General features: G+C 36.1%; 2 protein-coding genes across 9 annotated transcripts in view; one reads left to right on the top strand and one right to left on the bottom strand.

Moving 5' to 3' along the window:
• Positions 1 to 9,252, top strand: part of LOC128183865 (excitatory amino acid transporter-like) — a 31,034-nt gene extending 21,782 nt beyond the window's left edge. The window contains 5 exon segments of the mRNA XM_052853057.1: positions 6,318 to 6,361; positions 7,073 to 7,287; positions 7,376 to 7,535; positions 8,690 to 8,802; positions 9,070 to 9,252. Coding sequence (XP_052709017.1) covers positions 6,318 to 6,361; positions 7,073 to 7,287; positions 7,376 to 7,535; positions 8,690 to 8,802; positions 9,070 to 9,218 — 681 coding nt within the window. The 3' untranslated portion in view covers positions 9,219 to 9,252.
• A 1,483-nt stretch (positions 9,253 to 10,735) lies between these two features.
• Positions 10,736 to 20,504, bottom strand: part of LOC128186245 (cGMP-inhibited 3',5'-cyclic phosphodiesterase 3A-like) — a 70,281-nt gene continuing 60,512 nt past the window's right edge. For 6 of the 8 annotated variants that reach the window (XM_052856032.1, XM_052856034.1, XM_052856035.1 and 3 more), the window contains 8 exons: positions 20,052 to 20,163; positions 19,234 to 19,374; positions 17,242 to 17,423; positions 15,398 to 15,604; positions 14,989 to 15,150; positions 14,396 to 14,588; positions 13,986 to 14,215; positions 10,736 to 13,668 (listed from right to left, as the gene is read on the bottom strand). In XM_052856032.1, the coding sequence (XP_052711992.1) occupies positions 13,549 to 13,668; positions 13,986 to 14,215; positions 14,396 to 14,588; positions 14,989 to 15,150; positions 15,398 to 15,604; positions 17,242 to 17,423; positions 19,234 to 19,374; positions 20,052 to 20,163 (1,347 nt within the window). In that variant the 3' untranslated portion in view covers positions 10,736 to 13,548. The remainder of the gene's footprint in view (positions 13,669 to 13,985; positions 14,216 to 14,395; positions 14,589 to 14,988; positions 15,151 to 15,397; positions 15,605 to 17,241; positions 17,424 to 19,233; positions 19,375 to 20,051; positions 20,164 to 20,504) is intronic. The other 2 variants (XM_052856033.1, XM_052856037.1) reach the window with 1 other exon arrangement.

Here is a 20,504-nt window from a genome sequence, read left to right as displayed (position 1 = left end):
ATAATCAGGGTATTATTGTAGAACCAATAATCAGGGTATGGATTGTAGTACCAATAATCAGGGTATGAATTGTAGTACCAATAATCAGGTATGAATTCTAGTACCAATAATCAGGGTATGAATTCTAGTATCAATAATCAAGAGGTGGATTGTAGTACCAATCATCAGGGTATGGATTGTTGTACCAATAATCAAGGTATGGATTGTAGAACCAATAATCAGGTATGGATTGTAGTACCAATAATCAGGGTATTATTGTAGTATCAATAATCAGGGTATTATTGTAGAACCAATAATCAGGGTATGGATTGTAGTACCAATAATCAGGGTATGAATTGTAGTACCAATAATCTGGGTATGAATTGTAGTACCAATAATGAGGTATGAATTGTAGTACCAATAATCAGGGTATGAATTCTAGTATAAAATAATCAAGGTGTGGATTGTAGTACCAATAATCAGGTATGAATTGTAGTACCAATAATCAGGGTATTATTGTAGAACCAATAATCAGGGTATGGATTGTAGTACCAATAATTAAGGTATGGATTATAGTACCAATAATCAGGTATGGATTGTAGTACCAATAATCTGGGTATGAATTGTAGTACCAATAATCAGATATGGATGTAGTACCAATAATCAGGCTATGGATTGTTGTACCAATAATCAAGATATGGATTGTAGTACCAATAATCAGAGTATTATTGTAGTACCAATAATCAGGGTATTATTGTAGAACCAATAATCAGGGTATGGATTGTAGTACCAATAATCAGGGTATGAATTGTAGTACCAATAATCTGGGTATGAATTGTAGTACCAATAATCAGGTATGAATTGTAGTACCAATAATCAGGGTATGAATTCTAGTATCAATAATCAAGGTATGGATTGTAGTACCAATAATCAGGGTATGGATTGTAGTACCAATAATCAGGGTATTATTATAGAACCAATAATCAGGGTATAGATTGTAGTACCAATAATCAAGGTATGGATTGTAGAACCAATAGTCAGGGTATTATTGTAGAACCAATAATCAGGGTATGGATTGTAGTACCAATAATCAAGGTATGGATTATGGTACCAATAATCAGGTATGGATTGTAGTACCAATAATCAGGGTATGGATTGTTGTACCAATAATCAAGGTATGGATTGTAGAACCAATAATCAGGGTATAGATTGTTGTACCAATAATCAGGGTATATATTGTAGTACCAATAATCAGGGTATTATTGTAGAACCAATAATCAGGGTATGGATTGTAGTACCAATAATCAGGGTATGAATTGTAGTACCAATAATCTGGGTATGAATTGTAGTACCAATAATCAGGTAAGAATTGTAGTACCAATAATCAGGGTATGAATTCTAGTATCAATAATCACGGTGTGGATTGTAGTACCAATCATCAGGGTATGGATTGTTGTACCAATAATCAAGGTATGGATTATAGTACCAATAATCAGGTATGGGTTGTAGTACCAATAATCAGGGTATGGATTGTTGTACCAATAATCAAGGTATGGATTGTAGATCCAATAATCAGGGTAAAGATTGTATTACCAATAATCAGGGTATATATTGTAGTACCAATAATCAGGGTATTATTGTTGTATCAATAATCAGGGTATTATTGTAGAACCAAAAATCAGGGTATGGATTGTAGTACCAATAATCTGGGTATGAATTGTAGTACCAATAATCAGGTATGAATTGTAGTACCAATAATCAGGGTATGAATTCTAGTATCAATAATCAAGGTGTGGATTGTAGTACCCATAATCAGGTATGAATTGTAGTACCAATAATCAGGGTATTATTGTAGAACCAATAATCAAGGTATAGATTGTAGTACCAATAATCAGGTATGGATTGTTGTACCAATAATCAAGGTATGGATTGTAGAACCAATAATCAGGGTATTATTGTAGAACCAATAATCAGGGTATGGATTGTAGTACCAATAATTAAGGTATGCATTATAGTACCAATAATCAGGTATGGATTGTAGTACCAATAATCTGGGTATGAATTGTAGTACCAATAATCAGGTATGGATGTAGTACCAATAATCAGGCTATGGATTGTTGTACCAATAATCAAGGTATGGATTGTAGTACCAATAATCAGGGTATTATTGTAGTACCAATAATCAGGGTATGGATGTAGTACCAATAATCAGGCTATGGATTGTTGTACCAATAATCAAGGTATGGATTGTAGTACCAATAATCAGGGTATTATTGTAGTACCAATAATCAGGGTATGAATTGTAGTACCAATAATCTGGGTATGAATTGTAGTACCAATAATCTGGGTATTATTGTAGAACCAATAATCAGGTATGAATTGTAGTACCAATAATCAGGGTATGAATTCTAGTATCAATAATCAAGGTATGGATTGTAGTACCAATAATCAGGTATGAATTGTAGTACCAATAATCAGGGTATTATTATAGAACCAATAATCAGGGTATAGATTGTAGTACCAATAATCAGGTATGGATTGTTGTACCAATAATCAAGGTATGGATTGTAGAACCAATAGTCAGGGTATCATTGTAGAACCAATAATCAGGGTATGGATTGTAGTACCAATAATCAGGGTACGGATTATAGTAACAATAATCAGGTAGGGATTGTAGTACCAATAATCAGGGTATGGATTGTTGTACCAATAATCAAGGTATGGATTGTAGAACCAATAATCAGGGTATAGATTGTTGTACCAATAATCAGGGTATATATTGTAGTACCAATAATCAGGGTATTATTGTAGAACCAATAATCAGGGTATGGATTGTAGTACCAATAATCAGGGTATGAATTGTAGTACCAATAATCAGGTATGAATTGTAGTACCAATAATCAGGGTATGAATTCTAGTATCAATAATCACGGTGTGGATTGTAGTACCAATCATCAGGATATGGATTGTTGTACCAATAATCAGGGTATGGATTGTTGTACCAATAATCAAGGTATGGATTGTAGATCCAATAATCAGGGTATAGATTGTATTACCAATAATCAGGGTATATATTGTAGTACCAATAATCAGGGTATAGATTGTAGTACCAATAATCAGGGTATGAATTGTAGTACAAATAATCAGGGTATGAATTGTAGTACCAATAATCAGGCTATGGATTGTACATGTAGTACCAATAATCAGGGTATATGAATTGTAGTACCATGCAATAATCAGGGTATGAATTGTAGAACCAAAAATCAGGTATGAATTGTAGTGCCAATAATCAGGGTATGGATTGTACATGTAGTACCAATAATCAGGGTATGAATTGTAGTACCAATAATCAGGGTATAGATTGTATAACCAATAAGGAGGGTTTGAATTGTAGTACCAATAATCTGGGTATGAATTGTATTACCAATAATCAGGGTATGAATTGTAGTACCAATAATCAGGGTATTTTTGTAGAACCAATAATCAGGGTATGGATTGAAGTACCAATAATAAGGGTATGAATTGTAGTACCAATAATCAAGGTATGCATTGTAGTACCAATAATCAGGGTATGAATTGTAGTACCAATAATCAGGGTATGAATGGTAGTACAAATAATCAGGGTATGAATTGTAGTACCATGCAATAATCAGGGTATGAATTGTAGTACCAATAATCAGGGTATGAATTGTAGTACCTGATCAGGGTATGAACTGTAGTACCAGTAATCAGGGTATGAATTGTATTACCAATAATCAGGGTATGAATTGTAGTACCAATAATCAGGGTATGAATTGTAGTACCAATAATCAGGGTATGAATTGTAGTACCAATAATCAGGGTATGAATTGTAGTACCAATAATCAGGGTATAGATTGTATAACCAATAAGGAGGGTTTGAATTGTAGTACCAATAATCTGGGTATGAATTGTATTACCAATAATCAGGGTATGAATTGTAGTACCAATAATCAGGGTATTATTGTAGAACCAATAATCAGGGTATGGATTGTAGTACCAATAATAAGGGTATGAATTGTAGTACCAATAATCAAGGTATGCATTGTAGTACCAATAATCAAGGTATGCATTGTAGTACCAATAATCAGGGTATGAATTGTAGTACAAATAATCAGGGTATGAATTGTAGTACCATGCAATAATCAGGGTATGAATTGTAGTACCAATAATCAGGGTATGAATTGTAGTACCTGATCAGGGTATGAACTGTAGTACCAGTAATCAGGGTATGAATTGTATTACCAATAATCAGGGTATGAATTGTAGTACCAATAATCAGGGTATGAATTGTAGTACCAATAATCAGGGTATGAATTGTAGTACCAATAATCAGGGTATGAATTGTAGTACCAATAATCAGGGTATGAATTGTAGTACTAATAAACAGGCTATGGATTGTAGTACCATGCAATAATCAGGGTATGAATTGTAGAACCAAAAATCAGGTATGAATTGTAGTGCCAATAATCAGGGTATGGATTGTACATGTAGTACCAATAATCAGGGTATGGATTGTAGTACCAATAATCAGGGTTTAGATTGTATTACCAATAAGGAGGGTTTGAATTGTAGTACCAATAATCTGGGTATAAATTGTAGTACCAATAATCAGGGTATGAATTGTAGTACCAATAATCAGGGTATGAATTGTAGTACCAATAATCAGGGTATGGATTGTAGTACCATGCAATAATCAGGGTATGAATTGTAGTACCAATAATCAAGGTATTGATTGTAGTATCAATAATCAGGGTATGAATTGTAGTACCAATAATCTGGGTATGAATTGTAGTACCAATAATCAGGGTATGGATTGTAGTACCAATAATCAGGGTATGAATTGTAGTACCAATAATCAGGCTATGGATTGTACATGTAGTACCAATAATCAGGGTATATGAATTGTAGTACCATGCATGCGCAATAATCAGGGTATGAATTGTAGAACCAAAAATCAGGTATGAATTGTAGTGCCAATAATCAGGGTATGGATTGTACATGTAGTACCAATAATCAGGGTTTAGATTGTATTACCAATAAGGAGGGTTTGAATTGTAGTACCGATAATCTGGGTATGAATTGTATTACCAATAATCAGGGTAACTGTCGTCATATCCCAATTCATTAGGATATGAGCGATTGTTTCGATTATCGGGAGATGAGCTTTAGCCCCATTGGTGTGGTGTTAAAGCCTTGCGAAACATCAGCAAACACTTTTCGTAGCCAGATTTCATCTTTTTCCTGATGTTGTTTGTTTACACTATGTTCTACTTTCGTAGCTATAGGTATTATTGCAGCGGCATGATATAAGAATTTGTGTTCGTGTCAAACTTCTATAAAATAAGTAATGCGATCACAAAAAGCTAGTATGCTAATGATACATAAAGGAAAAATATCACGTCTCCATTGCACCAATGTCACACTTGAAACGCAATTTTAAAAAATGACAAGAACTCCTTTAGTTCAAAACGAGTATTTGAATTAATTTTAAGAATTTAAGAAGTTGCACTCAATGTAAGACCTTGATTTGTGTGATAAATGTTCGCGAAATTAATCTCTCTCTCTCTCTCTCTCTCTCTCTCTCTCTCTCTCTCTCTCTCTCTCTCTCTCTCTCTCTCTCTCTCTCTCTCTCTCTCTCTCTCTCTCTCTCTCTCTCTCTCTCTCTCTCTGTGCATCTTTGACCAATTAAATTATATAAAAAGCAAAGGACCTTTAAGAGCAACCGTAATATTCGTTGCAGCACCAAATATTGCAAAATGAAAATACAACAAAAAAGTGAAAACATATACTTTGATTGTTATACCATATTATCAGGGTTCTCGAGTACCTCAGAGGTGAGGCCAATGGCACGTGTTACGCACTTTAACACATTGGTTCCATTTAGGTATACGTAATACAATAGGATAGTGAATGGGAGGGAAACGTACTGAAAACACAGACAGTGGAAACGGCGGAGGCTCAGGCACTACATCTTCCTAAAAACGCGCCAGGAGAGAGAAAGTGAGTACATTTTCATTCATTCAGTACTAAAGAAGCATTGTATGACCAGTGAGAGTAGGAGTCAGATGTTGGCGTGGCAAACCTCTTGCTTAACGTAAGGGAACTCTTTTGCTGTCAGCTTTGATGAAACCCCACATATACGTCGTTAGTTAATTGTATCAGTCGTCAAGAATTGGTGTCTTTTCTAGTTGATTTCATAAGTGCACGTGATGCCTCCCCCCCCCCCATCTCAGTTAGATGTCAAACAAACGTTAGATAGTAATGTCAAACAGTTTACCATGTAATAATAAATACACTGGTTTTGTCCTGCTATTTAGGTATACAAATTGAAACCAGCAGGAATAATAGGTCTACCTCAGCGGTACGTATATACACGTACATATATATTTTGCTTATTTTCAAAGAAATATGTTTGAATTGTTATTTGTGATACACAATGCGGACCTATTGCGCAATCATTGGCCACCCTAATGTTCATCGCTTTGCTAAAGATATATTGAAATTAAGACCAAATTTTTGTTTACAAAATCGAGCGACAGGAACTCTAAGTTTCAGACATTTTTGAGCTTGTAAGGATATTTTAGCAGCTGATCTCTACTCTTTAAAAAACGCTTTTCCAGACCCGTGTTTCGTTAACTTCTTATTACGGTGGCATGCATATCGAGGATTTCATAACGAACGTTTTGGAGAAAGAGCGCGCTGTGCCGTTAGGGTTCAGAGACCTTCAGGTCGTTATCCCCAATCCAATGCGCGTTATTATTTCAATTTAATCCAATTTTCATTAACTATTATCAACTAGCTATCCGCAAGACAGAACGTTAACGGGAGGGTAATTGTATCAAGTGTAAAGAAAGCTGTTTGAACGTGAGCACCATGCCATAACATAGTATTGCAGTATTCACTGTTCAGTTTTACATGTTGATATAAATTTGCAATTTATCTTGCGTATATGTAGGCTATAAAAAATTGATGTTATCAAATATACAGACGGGTACTTTTTCTAAAATTAGAGCATATACACTGAAATAATTTTATCTCGTCTGTGTTAATGATAAACATTGTATCTAATCAGTCCGAAAGTCCAGACCGAGTCAACAACAGCAGGGACCTGATTGTCTGTTCCCGCCATCAACGTGACCCGGGATCGTCTGCTTCAGCAAGGAGTTCGACGGTTGTTACTTCTGTCTCTCTCCAAGAAACGTGATTTCCCCCTCTACAAACGGGTAGAAAGGATGGCGAATCTCAGCCTTTTCTTCACAACTGTCCTGGTTGTTCTTTTGGTTTCTGGTAAGCGTCCAGTACAATGTTGGCAACATTTAAATCAACATCGCAAAAATCGTATGGGACTTCTTAAATTAATTGTGAATTTTTGCAGTTTATCCCGGGGAATCTAAGACTGTTCACAAGCGCAGTGTGTTCCAGATGTGTGAGCTGGTCCAGTTCTACACGGGGAATTCCTGCTATGACTATAACGATTACGGTTGTTTCTGTGGGTACGGGCAGGTGGGTTACAAAGCGGTGGACAGGGTGGACGGGTAAGCGATGCATCCATAAACCTGTTCACATAAACTTGTACACATAAACTTGTTTCACATAAACCTGTTCACATAAACTTGTTCACAAAATCGTGTTCACACCTGTCTGTTCACATCAACTTGTTCACACTAAGTTGTTAACGTCTACTTGCGTTCATACCAACTTGTGCGACAAAATCATTTTATTATTCTGAAATGCGGGTAATTTTGGCGGGGTGATGATATTGCCTTCTCTGGCTATCGCTCAAAGTAAAGCACATACATGTACATAGGCCTACTTGGCCTTAGGCCAATTATATTAATACATTAATTTAAACTGAGATTTCAGGCACGTAGCATCGTTTTTTTTAAAGTGGCGTAGTATATAACTTCAATTTCAATCCGAATTTCCTTATTTTCATATCAATTTTTTACATGCTCCCAAAAAAGTGGGGGGGGGGGGGCAACTCCATGATAATTCAATTTCTTTTATGTATATTTTAAACAATTAGTTGCTGCGTGCCTGGATTTTTCCTGGAGGGGAAATCTTTACCTTGAATTACTGTTACAAATAAGAAAGAATGTTAACTTAGAGAAGCATGTGCAAAGTTCTGTTATAACAATACATGTAGTTTCACCTTTCCCTGAATAGTGCATGTATAGTCCAGTATCGCGGGTACCAAACGCGATTTCAATGGTCGCTTGATTTGTCCTTCACGAAATGACCGTTGGTTTTTAGTTTCAATGTACTTAGTATAATAGATACAGTTGTGTAACTTGACTGACGAACCAGACAGAGCGTCATTCTGTCAACATTTGAAGGTTACCAACCTGTGATAAGTCGCTCATCACTTTTCTCTGTGTAAATACGAGAGAGAGAGAGAGAGAGAGAGAGAGAGAGAGAGAGAGAGAGAGAGAGAGAGAGAGAGAGAGAGAATGGACATTCAAGGTTTTACAATGGGTGAAAATTATTGTTGTATTTTACCCATTAATTGAATATTCGTTCTGAAATTCTAAAGGTAATACATGCGATATCATAAACATTGTTTAGTTTAAGTAGTATTTGTGCAAAGAGGACGTGACATTTTCTTTTCTCTTTCCCTAATAGAATAATTTTCTATAATCACATTCATTTTAAAGATTTTAAAATATTTTTCTTCCACATTTGTTGGCAGATGCTGCAGGAAGCACGATTCGTGTTATGGCCGGGTGAACTGTTACTTCGGGGCCCAGTTTGTGCCGTTTGTGACGTCATGTAATTCCACCACCCAGGAATGTCAATGCACGGGTCAGTATCCCAACTTTTGTTGCAGCCTCTCCCTCCATCAGCTGCTGAAAAATTGCTCATGATCACAATAAATCTTGATATTTAATGGTGTTTTATTTTTGGACTCCAAAAGAATAACCGCCTCCCCTCCAAACGGGAGTGTTCGAAACAGAGTCGTTATCGAAATTATTGAAATAAATTACCAACATATTATTCACACAGCATAAATTGCTGCTTACCATCGTGTTACGGAAACCGACCAGTGTGCAGTGTATATTTCTTTTTCAGACCCAGCTGGTTCCTGCGCCCGTGACGTCTGCGACTGTGACCTTGAGTTCGCCGCCTGTCTGCGGGGTCAACCGGTACACAGTGTGTTCATGAACTATGATAGGACCCAGTGTAAACTCTCTCCTCCAAGACTCGTGGTTCAGGACTGACTTTGTACCCCAATAAACGTCATATTCTGCTTTCTATCTTTTGATAATTTTCATTCAAAACAAACTGTCGTCAAGAACACAAGCCTACCGTTTAGATGAGGCATTAAAATTATGTGAAAATTATGCGCAAAAATATTTTTTGACATACTTAGGCATCGCATAGCAGGACCTCTTAAAGATATATACTCGTATACATAAAATTCTTTGATATATTTCTTGTTTAGACCTTGCATTTATGGGATAGGTGATTCTCTCTCAGTTTTATTTTTTGTGAACCATTTTTTAGCCGGGCTCTGCTGAAAGCAGAGTCCTGGCTATAGGCAGGCAAATCGCCGATGTTACTATAAATAGCACAAGTAAACAAAAAACCAAACAGCGTCAAGGTAAGGCTTCCGCTAAACCAAATAGTTACACAAAGAGCCACGTTTTGTCAAAAGTGTTGGCATTTTGTTTCTTTTTTTTAATTTCTAATGAATTGTCTATCTTTTTAGCTTACTTATTAATAACGTGTTTTTAAAACTTTACTATGCATTTTGGACACATACAATGCGCATGAATTTCCATGAACTTCTTTGCTGCGCGATGAAGAAACGGGGATTGAATGAGAGAGAGAGAGAGAGAGAGAGAGAGAGAGAGAGAGAGAGAGAGAGAGAGAGATTTTCAGTCTTTACTATACAATATGCATAAAGACACACCAAAAGAGCCCGGCCTTCAGTACTTTGATTTGTTTATAGCCGCTTACAAAATTTGGTCGCTCTCTGATGCTTTGCCGACATTAAATGCATGAGAGAGAGAGAGAGAGAGAGAGAGAGAGAGAGAGAGATTTTCAGTCTTTACTGAATGCATATATGCGCAAAGACACACCAAAAGAGCCCGACTTTCAGTACTTCAGTACTTTGATTTTACTTTGTTCTAAATACATGCAGCGTTGTGAAAAGGTTACATATGCATGTAGTGATTATGAGGCTATATGACTGGGGTAAATCACTTATAGCTATGTACCAAATCAGTCATGTAGAAACTATCACATTTAGAAATCATAAAATATTTCTTTTCCCGGAACTAGCTTTGGTCCAATTTAGGACAAAGTTTAAAATCATCATCAATTCATTTTGCAAGGTCCCTGCAGGAGACCTCTGAGAGATCAGAATCAGATTTCATGAGCTTTTGTGAACATCAATTTTTGTGGGTTTAGTGAAAATCTTACTTTCAAGAATTCTTAAATTTGTGGCCAATGATTCTATCAATACAACATTAATAAATACCAAATCATACTTCAATTCTGTGGATCAACTCTACACCAAAATCCACTAAAATTGGTGCTCATTAAATATCAATGAAACCTTAGTAAAGGAAGACAGGCTATTTCACGCTTCTCTAAGAAAACCATTACAATACATTCCAACCAAATAAAGCTTCGGTAAAATTGCCTTATGTACGGCCAAGATTTGATCTTCATTTTTCACTAAATACCATTGAAGCTTCAGTCATATAAAAAAAATAATCAACACAGTGAATATAGCAGTCATGACCATTTATTATTTCTTATTCAGCTATCGTTCAGGAAAAAAAAAATCCTGTAACAATTTGTCACAAGATATAATATATATATTTAACAAAACATATTGTGTGACCTCCAGTCACCATGCAACCATCTCCATGGTAACTAGGTCAACTCAGTACATAAATCAGCAAATCACACACACACAGAGCATGATGTGAGCAATCTGTTGGTTGTACAGCAGCTTGTAGTTCAGAAAGAAGTTGATTGGCTGGGACAGGGGTGAGTGCCCCCTGGTGACAGAATATAAACAGTCAGCATAAAGCTACAATGTCAACAATATGGAGGAGGTCAAAGGTCATAAATTAAAAAAAAAAATGGAACCTGAGCAACGAAAAAGTCATACAGAAGAATTGACTTTGCAGTGGGCTGACTAAAGAAAGAAAAATGTCTGAAAATTTCTTAATAAAAACAGGTAAAACTAAAGTTATAACATATTGGAACATTTTCATTGAAATTAATTCAATTTTGTCATATCAAAAGAGATTTTTCAATTTGTAACAAATGTTTAAAAAGGAGATGCTACAATGGAGAATGTTGTTGAGTTTGAGACAAACAAATTAGCACTGACAGCAGCCCACTTTCTCTTACAGAGTTACAAAATAACAATGGATTTTTATATATCTATCACATACATAGATAATGTACACAGACATAAACAATACAGGGCTATCTACCATTAAATTAGGTTATCATATCATACAGACAATTGTTTTATGTACATCTTCTACACATATGGATTAAAAAAGAAAACACTGACCTTGGAAATAGGTCAAGGGCATATAAACACCTGGATTTGTTTATACCTCAGATCTACTAAATCTATATAATATTCTATGAGTATTCTTTCATTAATAAAAATTATAGAGGTCTTTTAAAAAAAGCGCCCAAGAATATTATACAAAATGTCTTATTTTAATATTTGGATGATAAAAAAGATCCCTCGCTGAATAAGAAAAAGATCAACATACGAGCATACAATCTATAAAAATCTGTCAACAGACATCCATGGTAAAAAATAAGATGCTGTCCTGCATTAAGTTAAAGAACACTAAGCAAGAGGAATAAAAAGCCAAGTACATCATTGCATGAGAAGTACAATAAATATTACATTTTCTGAGGCAGAAGTGGGATCAATTAAAGTCGTCTGTACATCTAGAAACATTACAACCACACAATTGAAATATCCTAACATCTACAATTATACACCTTAATTATTATAATAGTTGCATTGTAATGACAATAATATCAAGAGTTCAATATGAAATGGAGAATGAAAAGGGGGAAAAAATAGAGACTGAAATTTGAAAAGTATACACTCTACGACATTATGTATCACAGCTTTGAAATAACAACACAGTCTGGGTCTGGGGGGTGGGGACAATGCCCTGCCCCTCCAAGGACCGTCACTGTGATCAGTGTACATCACACACAGATAGTGGGGGGTTATTGCTATAGAAACATCTGTTATACGACATCAAAGCACAGACAGTTTGTGTAGGACTTTTGGGCATCAATCTCCCAACTACCGACGGCTGATGGGTATTGCGAAAATCTGCGGACGTTTTATTTGTTACAGGGTGTTGGTCATTTTCAGCTTGTTGGGTCAGTTCATTAGTATTTCAGTGGACAGCACTGATGTACGTAATTCCTGACCTATGTAGAGGGTAGAAGACTGAACTAAACTTGAAGTTGTGTTGAAGTTGTGAAACAGAACAACAACCTGGTGTCAACAATTCAATGTCGTAAGCAGAGAGAGGAATGTACAGACAAAAAATACAATGCTAAACACCTAACTGTATCTCAACGCAGCTCTCACTCACTATCTCAGTACATCACACAATACAGATCTAGTCTCAAGATATCTCAGATCTAGTTTTCCCTATCTCAGTAGTAAATATAAAGTATATCAATCTATAATGCTGTTCTGTCCTCAGAATCTGCCTTCGATCTAGCACGTTTTATCTTTACAGCACAAGTCTGTCCATCTCTCCAGCATAATTTTCATTGGGGCCAAGAAAACGTTTCTTCTAACAATCAATATAGAAATAATTACAGAAGTTCATATGTAGGTGGATGTGGAGATTCTTGTGTGTTTAGTTGGTATCTACACAAGTGTAGAGCAGTAGATCTAAGGGTAAGTACAGATGTAGTAAGTTTATGACTAGCACACTGAACCCCAGCATCCAACAGTCGGATAAGATTCTCAGATAATTCAACACTCCATACAGAGTGAAATTGCTAGAAAAAGCTTTCCTCTAAAATCGGAAAAATTAAATTAAAAAAATTTCTGTTTAAAAACTTGAATGCTGTAAAAATTATAAATAAAAATCTGTACCACTACTAGTAATTAGATTCATGATACATTATGCTAAAAATAGTTTTAGATGATAATTGGGTTATTTCCTTTCTTTATAAAAATCATTCAACTTGAAGACAAATTCGCTTGGGTGCTAGTTGCTGCTGTAGCTGATTTCCTCAGTGTAAATCTCTTGACGGCCATTGTGTGTGTGCTCCACGTCTGCTTCATGACAGACAAAATGATCACCACTTTTGACAGACACTGTAGTTCACTTTCAAAAATATGATCTGCACGATTAACAACAAATAGGATTGATGTGGGCCCAGAACTGGTGTGTCATGCAGCGATAACTTCAGATCCACGCTGTAGACATCATTCTGTGGCAAGACGTTTTTGATATCATAATGATGGCATGAGATCTGAACCACTTTAGAACAAGTCTATAGAACTAGTATTGGGTGTGGCTGCTACGTGTTGTCAGATTGGCTACAGTCTTTGGTAGGAGTGCTAGGTTGGGAACTATTATTAGAGGCCTGGGATTCCACTTCTTCTTTTATAGATTCCATTTCTGTGACCTCTGAGGTTTCCTGTGAAAATAAAATCATATATGTGATTAAAAACCAGAAGGCTCATTTTATTTTTATGCACATGATTTCAAAATTATTCAAAACATTCAATTTTAAGAAACTTTTGTGTAGGACCATCTTCCACTTCTAGATCTGCAATATCAGATTTTCATATGAAAATCTGTGATTTGCTTATTATTATGAGTTCATTAGAAAGACACTTGTGAAATTTCAATGGTTGAGCTTGGTAGCCTCACAATCATTTGCAAAATTTCATTGGTTGACTGTGGAGACTGACAGTAAGATTTCATTGGTTCATTGAGGAGATTGACACTCACCTGTGAGATTTCATTGGTTGATTCATTACTGGCTTTCTGTTTCTCCTCCTCCTGGATTATGGCCACCCAGTACTCGTGGTTCTCCTTCAGGTTCTTGGTCAGCAGACAGTTGATTTTGCGCGGCTTCTTCTTACACTTCTGGTGACAGATCTGTCCTCCCTCATTGTCGGTCTCTGTTTCATCCTCGGAGTCTTTGCCGGTACTTTCAATTTGATCAGTGTCAGATTGACCTAAAATACATACATCGGTACATGAAATGAAATTCTATAGACACATGGGTTTTCTCCAGGCACTCCTGCTTCCTCCCACATCAATGACCCCCTCGCACTAACATCCATGCCAAAGAAAGATATTAATATAAGTTTTGGATTTTAAAAAAGTCCACAATGATCCGTGGTCAGAATTCTTACCCTCTTCCTCGTCTTCATCCTCGCTCAGTTCCTGGTCTGCCCATGTGCCTGGCAGGAATCCGGCGGTTACCATGGCATTACATAGAGGTGCCACCAGGTGGTTGATGAATGTCTCCTGGAGTTTGGCTAGCTGTGGGATCCTGCGGTCCATGTAAGGAGAGATGGGCATTCCTAACCGCGCTTCCTCATCACCCTGATCAACCAATACCAATCAATTATTTCTACATTTGCATGTATATTTCCTTATATGATACTAGACAGGAACAAAAACATTATTTTCTGCACTCAATTTTTCAATGGGTCAAGACAACATAAAAAATATCATGGCACCAGCTTATGGTTGATTGATTTATCAAAATATGTTCACACTGTGATCAAAATGATCTGATACATGTATAATACACTGTATAACAAATAAATTCTTTTTGTTATATAAATTCTTTTTCTTATCTTAATTCATGATAATAAAAATACAAAATGCAATCATTTTGAGACAGGAAATTTTGCAAATGAGTGAGTTAGTGTAGGTTCATTTTACATGTAGATTAAATTGACATGAATTAAAATGTTAATTCTAATTAAAATTAACATGCCTGTTCGTAAAACTCCTCTGATATTCTCTCTGTCCAGCGGACGTGAAGTTCGTGTCTTTTGGCAGGTCCGTTGATGTCGGCTAGTTTGATGACCATCTGCATCATCAGGAGTCGGTCGGTCTCAGAAGTCCAGTCTATCCCGACAGCGTCATCATCATTCACCTGCCAGGTAAAAAAACACACTCAACATCCCAAAAATTTGATTGTTGTACAACCTGCATTGTATTCAATGCCATTTTGTATAGAACTTGATTAAATCACATAAATGTGTGTATCTTACAATTTGCACTGTATTCAATGCCAAATACAAAATATAAAACTGGAGTATGTCATCTTCATTTGTCTGCATTGTATCCAATATATCTTATAAAAGTTACGTAAAACATCTTCAAATTCAACGATAATTCACCTTTGCATTGAATTCTGCCAGAATTTCAAAATGGCGTTTGAGATCAGTGGCAAGGATGTTCTCAATCACCAGAAAACGGAATCGTTTGAATTCTGCAGCCTCAAGTCCGCACAGGAAGTTGTAGAGAACTGGTTCTTTCATGAAGAGGGACCACGCCTGAGCCGCATGGTGGTTCTCTAATACTGACCGATCATTGTATAGCACTGCCTGCCACAGAAAGAAACAAAAGGTTACCACAAAAATCTGTTAACATAACTTGTATAATGCTTTGCTGGAGTTGCCTCCCTTACACTACAATCATCACTCTGCAATAGACCATACATTGGTGAAATAGTCAATATGGGATACTTGACAGAAGAAACCCCAAACAAAGAAATCTCTGTCAAAAATCAAGTACAGGAGAACTTTATTCAATATTGTCAAGTCATTGCAACTCTGTGCTTTCAAAGGATCTGTTGATAATTCGATGTCGAGCCCTACGATTGTCCTCCATCTGTTGTGATGATAACAACTGTCATTTACATAATGTTCCCTTGCAGCACTGTTATAATGCTAACCAAATGTTTTAATCTCAAATATCAGCCTTGAACCATACTCTCTCATTTTTTCTAGCAGTGAATGGATGGTGGATAGAAGCGCAAGCGGATGTTGGATAGAAGCGTCGCGGCCCATTGAGTCTATGCGAGGGTAACGGTTGGTATTGATTCTCAGGCCCTTGAACGCCCCCACATTGACAGAGAAATATCAGATGACTAGAAAACTCTTCAGAGTCAACAAAATAATCAGAATAAGAATTCAATTTCAATTCAATCACGATCAATATAAAGAAGCTAGACGGAAAAGTACTCATGGGAGAAAAATATAGAAATTATTTTATTACTAGCCAAGTAATTACATGGAGAAAATACATCCATTGTATTATTACTGGCCAAGATCCTTCTTTAAGAAAAGCTTAGAAGTGATCATGAAATGTCACATGATATCTTGGACCTTCTGTAAAATTGGAATGCACCAGTATTTTTATGGACATGACCAATTCAGAAATCCATTAGATGCATGGTGTCAAGCTTATACAAGTTCCTATGACAGTATAGCTGCTTTTTTTTAATTCAACAAACTGAGAGAGGTATCGTATGTATGACAGAACAATGAAACATCTAGGCCGGAATGTCTGTTTGTGTGTTAATGATTTGTTTCCGATTCTAGACATTGCACTCTACAATACAAAGATATCAAATTTACCATTTTACACCAGATGGATGCTCAGTCCCATTGGCACAACAATTGATGTTTACAAGGCTTTTAAAAACAACTGTACATTTGGATATGGTTCAAAATGCATTTGAGTGACTTTTATGGGACAAAAAAATCCCCACAGTTGGATTTCAAGCTTTATTTACTTGTCTGAGGTTTTTTAAAACTTAAATTTAGTCAACACTCAAGGACGTCCTGAAACTCTTATACAATGTTGCGTAGCCTAGGGCTTTACTATCAATGCGTCATGTCTAGTGCCAACTGCAAAAACAGTGCCTTTAATGGCTGTTACTTAACCCATTTCTCAAATGAACAAACATAAATCTTTTTCTTTAAAAGGGACACTCTGGAGATTTTAACAGAGTGTCTTTATAATATTACCTCCAAGTACAAGATGTGTGTGTAAAATACAATTTTTTTATTGTAGGAAAGTTGATTTAGTAGCTACACTAGAAATAAAAATTACAGCCATGTCCATTATTTGCATGTGCGAAAAACATTCTTACACCAAGAAAAATATGGATCCGGTCATATTGATGATAATGCCAATATGGACCAGCATGTCAAAAGAGTTCGAAAAATATATTTACCTCTTTAGCGTTGGTGGCCACCAAGAAAGCGTTTGTACGACCTGGATGGTCAAAGTCGTGCATTGCTGCAGCTGTGTATAGCGCCATCAACTCAAGGGCGGGGAAGTTTCCTCCCATGATGCCGTAATCCTCCGAGTTAAAGCTGTTGGCTCGGTAGGTCAGGCTCTTCTCTGCGTCCACATCTGCAGAGGGAGTGAGTAAATAGTAATCATTCAATACAAATCAAAGTATGTTTACTGAGAGTACAGAAATTCACAGAACATGTATTTACATTATAGAATCACTTCAAAGCATCTTGAAATTATATAGGTACATATACATATTATAAATTAATCTCAAATGGTTCAGAGCTGGATTAAACACTTTAATACCCTTTTATTAATACTCATACTGATAGTATTTTGCTTTTTGAACATTTTTTTTGTAGGAGGAGGGAATTTTTTTTTTGCACTTTTTTTATCAAAAAAAAAGATGTTGATCTGCGATAGAATTTCAGTAAGAGAATAACATTTCAAAGTTCCATAAGATAAACAACATGAATTTGTGTGTCTGATTTTCCCCAAAAATTACTCTAGTTTCTCCAGCAGTTGCCCTTTACTCAATGCAGAGAGGCACGTATACACCCTGAAATGACATCACTAACCATACACATCTATAGAATAAATCTCCCAGGCAAGGAGAAAAACTAAAAAGTTGAGCATGTTTACACAGGGAATTCACGTTCATTAACTGCCTCATTACAGTAACATATTTTTTTTTCAGTGACGTATCCAAGTACATCATTTGGTGGAAGAGTGGGTATCTTATATGGAAAAGGACAGACTGTGTATTAACAATTCACTTTAGAATACAGGCCATTTAATTCATATAGACACACTTGAATTCAACCTTGGGAAAAAAACACTTGATTTTGTTCATTCTTTATAATCTTTCTTTATCAATAGAGGGGAAGCCTTACCCTCACGGTTGCCAGTGGTCATTCAACTGGTCTCTGAAAGCTTTTTCCTGGAGTATCATCCTATTAATTCACAACTGATAATTATATCATTGGTTTTTCTTTCTCTTTTTATTTTTTAGGTGTAGATGATCTGTCGGGCCATTGACAAGATGTATAGGCCAATTCTTTAGAAGATGAAGCCATGAAAGAAACTGGCTGCGAAAAAGCTGACGTTTCAGATCGGGGATAGGAAACATTTGCCAAGTGATTTAAAAAAGAGAACTTGTATGGGGAGATAAGTTATTACAGAGGGTAATTTTGGATCTCTTTGTCATCGTCGATACGCAGCCTCTTATCAACACCGTGTTCCTCCAGGAATACATACATAAATACTCGACAGATTCAAAACAGGAAGTGCGTACAGAAACAGGGGCTGGGGCTGGATCTGTCAAGTTACACAAAAAAGAAGCATTTCTGCTGGCAATAAAAGTACAACATCTTTAAGATGCTTTATGGTGCAAAAAATTTGGAAAATTTGAGAGCTATCTTTTAATTGCTTGATAATCACTTCAAAACAGCGCAGCATGCCTTGGAGTGTCTTGGAGAGAGGAAACTGATTATTGATTAGAGGTGGATTAGGGAGGGCAGACATCACCAAACATTTTCTGTGTGAGACAGCTATAATACAGCTCATACAGGCAACAACTGGCAACATTTATAACATGTTTCATTGTATTATCAATCAAAGTCCATTTTTCTACTCCAGATTTCCATCAAGAGAGTTTGTATAATGGGAAAGTGCTATGATTTGATTCCTTTTAACATATACGTATGAGATGTATCAGAAAATTGCCACAGTTGAGAAAACAGCATCAACATTCTAGGATTTGTTTTTGAGAGACAAATTTAGCATTCTGACCTTAAAAAAGGGTACATACAAATTATATATAAAAATTGGTTTTAAGGGTGGGGATATAAAAAGGCCAGAGGGCCCACCTTGAATCAGTGTGCAGACATAACACAAGTACATAGATATAATATTGGTTGATCTTCACCTGAGTAAGTACCTGAATCACTGGATGACCCGTTTCTGGAGAACATGTTGCTGGTGTTGACTTGGGTGAAGCCCGGGATGGGCTGGGTGGTGAGGTAGAATACCCCGTGTAACACGTCTGTGGCATGTATTCGATTATGATCTGTCAAAGAGCAACCAGAAACCTCACACACTCATCAACTACATGTACATGCATATAAAACTACCTCGTTAAGAAGGCACGATGGTCTTGGCAAATTTATAGACTTTATTAATCTCCTTAAGAAGAAGATCTCTGTATAAAGATATAGCAAAATATTCAAATTTCAGATCTAAAATGTATGGATATTTTCTGAACTAAATGATAGTTAATAGCTAAGCAAATCATATCCAAAACTTAAAAGTAGATCTGATGGTTAAGTTGTTGACCACCTAGTCTCTTTAAGTACCATATATCTTGCTGCCTATAACGAGGCATGATAGCAGTGAATTTTCTACCAAAATTTCAAAATTGCTGACTGTAACTCGATGCAGGCCAACTGTCATCTTCAAAAAGAAAGGTTATACAGAAGACCTGATCAAGATTTTCATCAAAATGTGTGTTTAAGATGCACCATTATTTTTGATCTTGGAAATTAAGTGAAAAGTTGAAGGTCCTAAAGAACTCTTGGTTCATATAAACATGATTCTGCCAAATTTTGGCTTCTGTCTGATTTTCTGAATGAATGGTGCCAGGTAGACTAACTGATGACTTCCAAATACCTTGGCTCACTGTTTATGCTAGCATGGAATAGAATAGTTCTGTTCAATTCTTAGGAACTGAATGCTGGGAATACTTACATGGTTTATCTCGATAGCCTTGTTCTAATGCATGGAAGTAATGTAAAAAGGGAGCAACAGGAATCCGGAATGTCTCAAATAACCCCACCTCCACAAATAATTTATACCCAACCTGAAAGAAAATTCATAACATTTCAGAACATTCCTCAAAGATAATCACTGAAAATCAGGGCTGTAATCAGATCAATTCCTGGAATTTCCCCCCATTTCTTGCTGGCTTCAGAGATATGATTGACACAGAATGAAGCTTCAGAGATAAAGAAATTCATTCACAAGGCAAATACTCTTTTATGAGGGTTTTCTAATTTATTTAACAGTCCAGAAAACTTATGCACACATAATGCTTAATCACTTCCCAAAAATGTACAAAACACACTCTAGTAGTAAAACAATATGCAATAGCTATGGTCCATAAATTTTGACTATGAAGCAAAAATTTGCACATTTGATTCT

Source organism: Crassostrea angulata, chromosome 5 (assembly GCF_025612915.1).
Source record: "Crassostrea angulata isolate pt1a10 chromosome 5, ASM2561291v2, whole genome shotgun sequence".
NCBI lineage: Eukaryota > Metazoa > Mollusca > Bivalvia > Ostreida > Ostreidae > Magallana > Magallana angulata.
The sequence above is the reverse complement of the archived record's forward strand: the minus strand, read 5'-3'. Positions and strand labels throughout refer to the sequence as shown.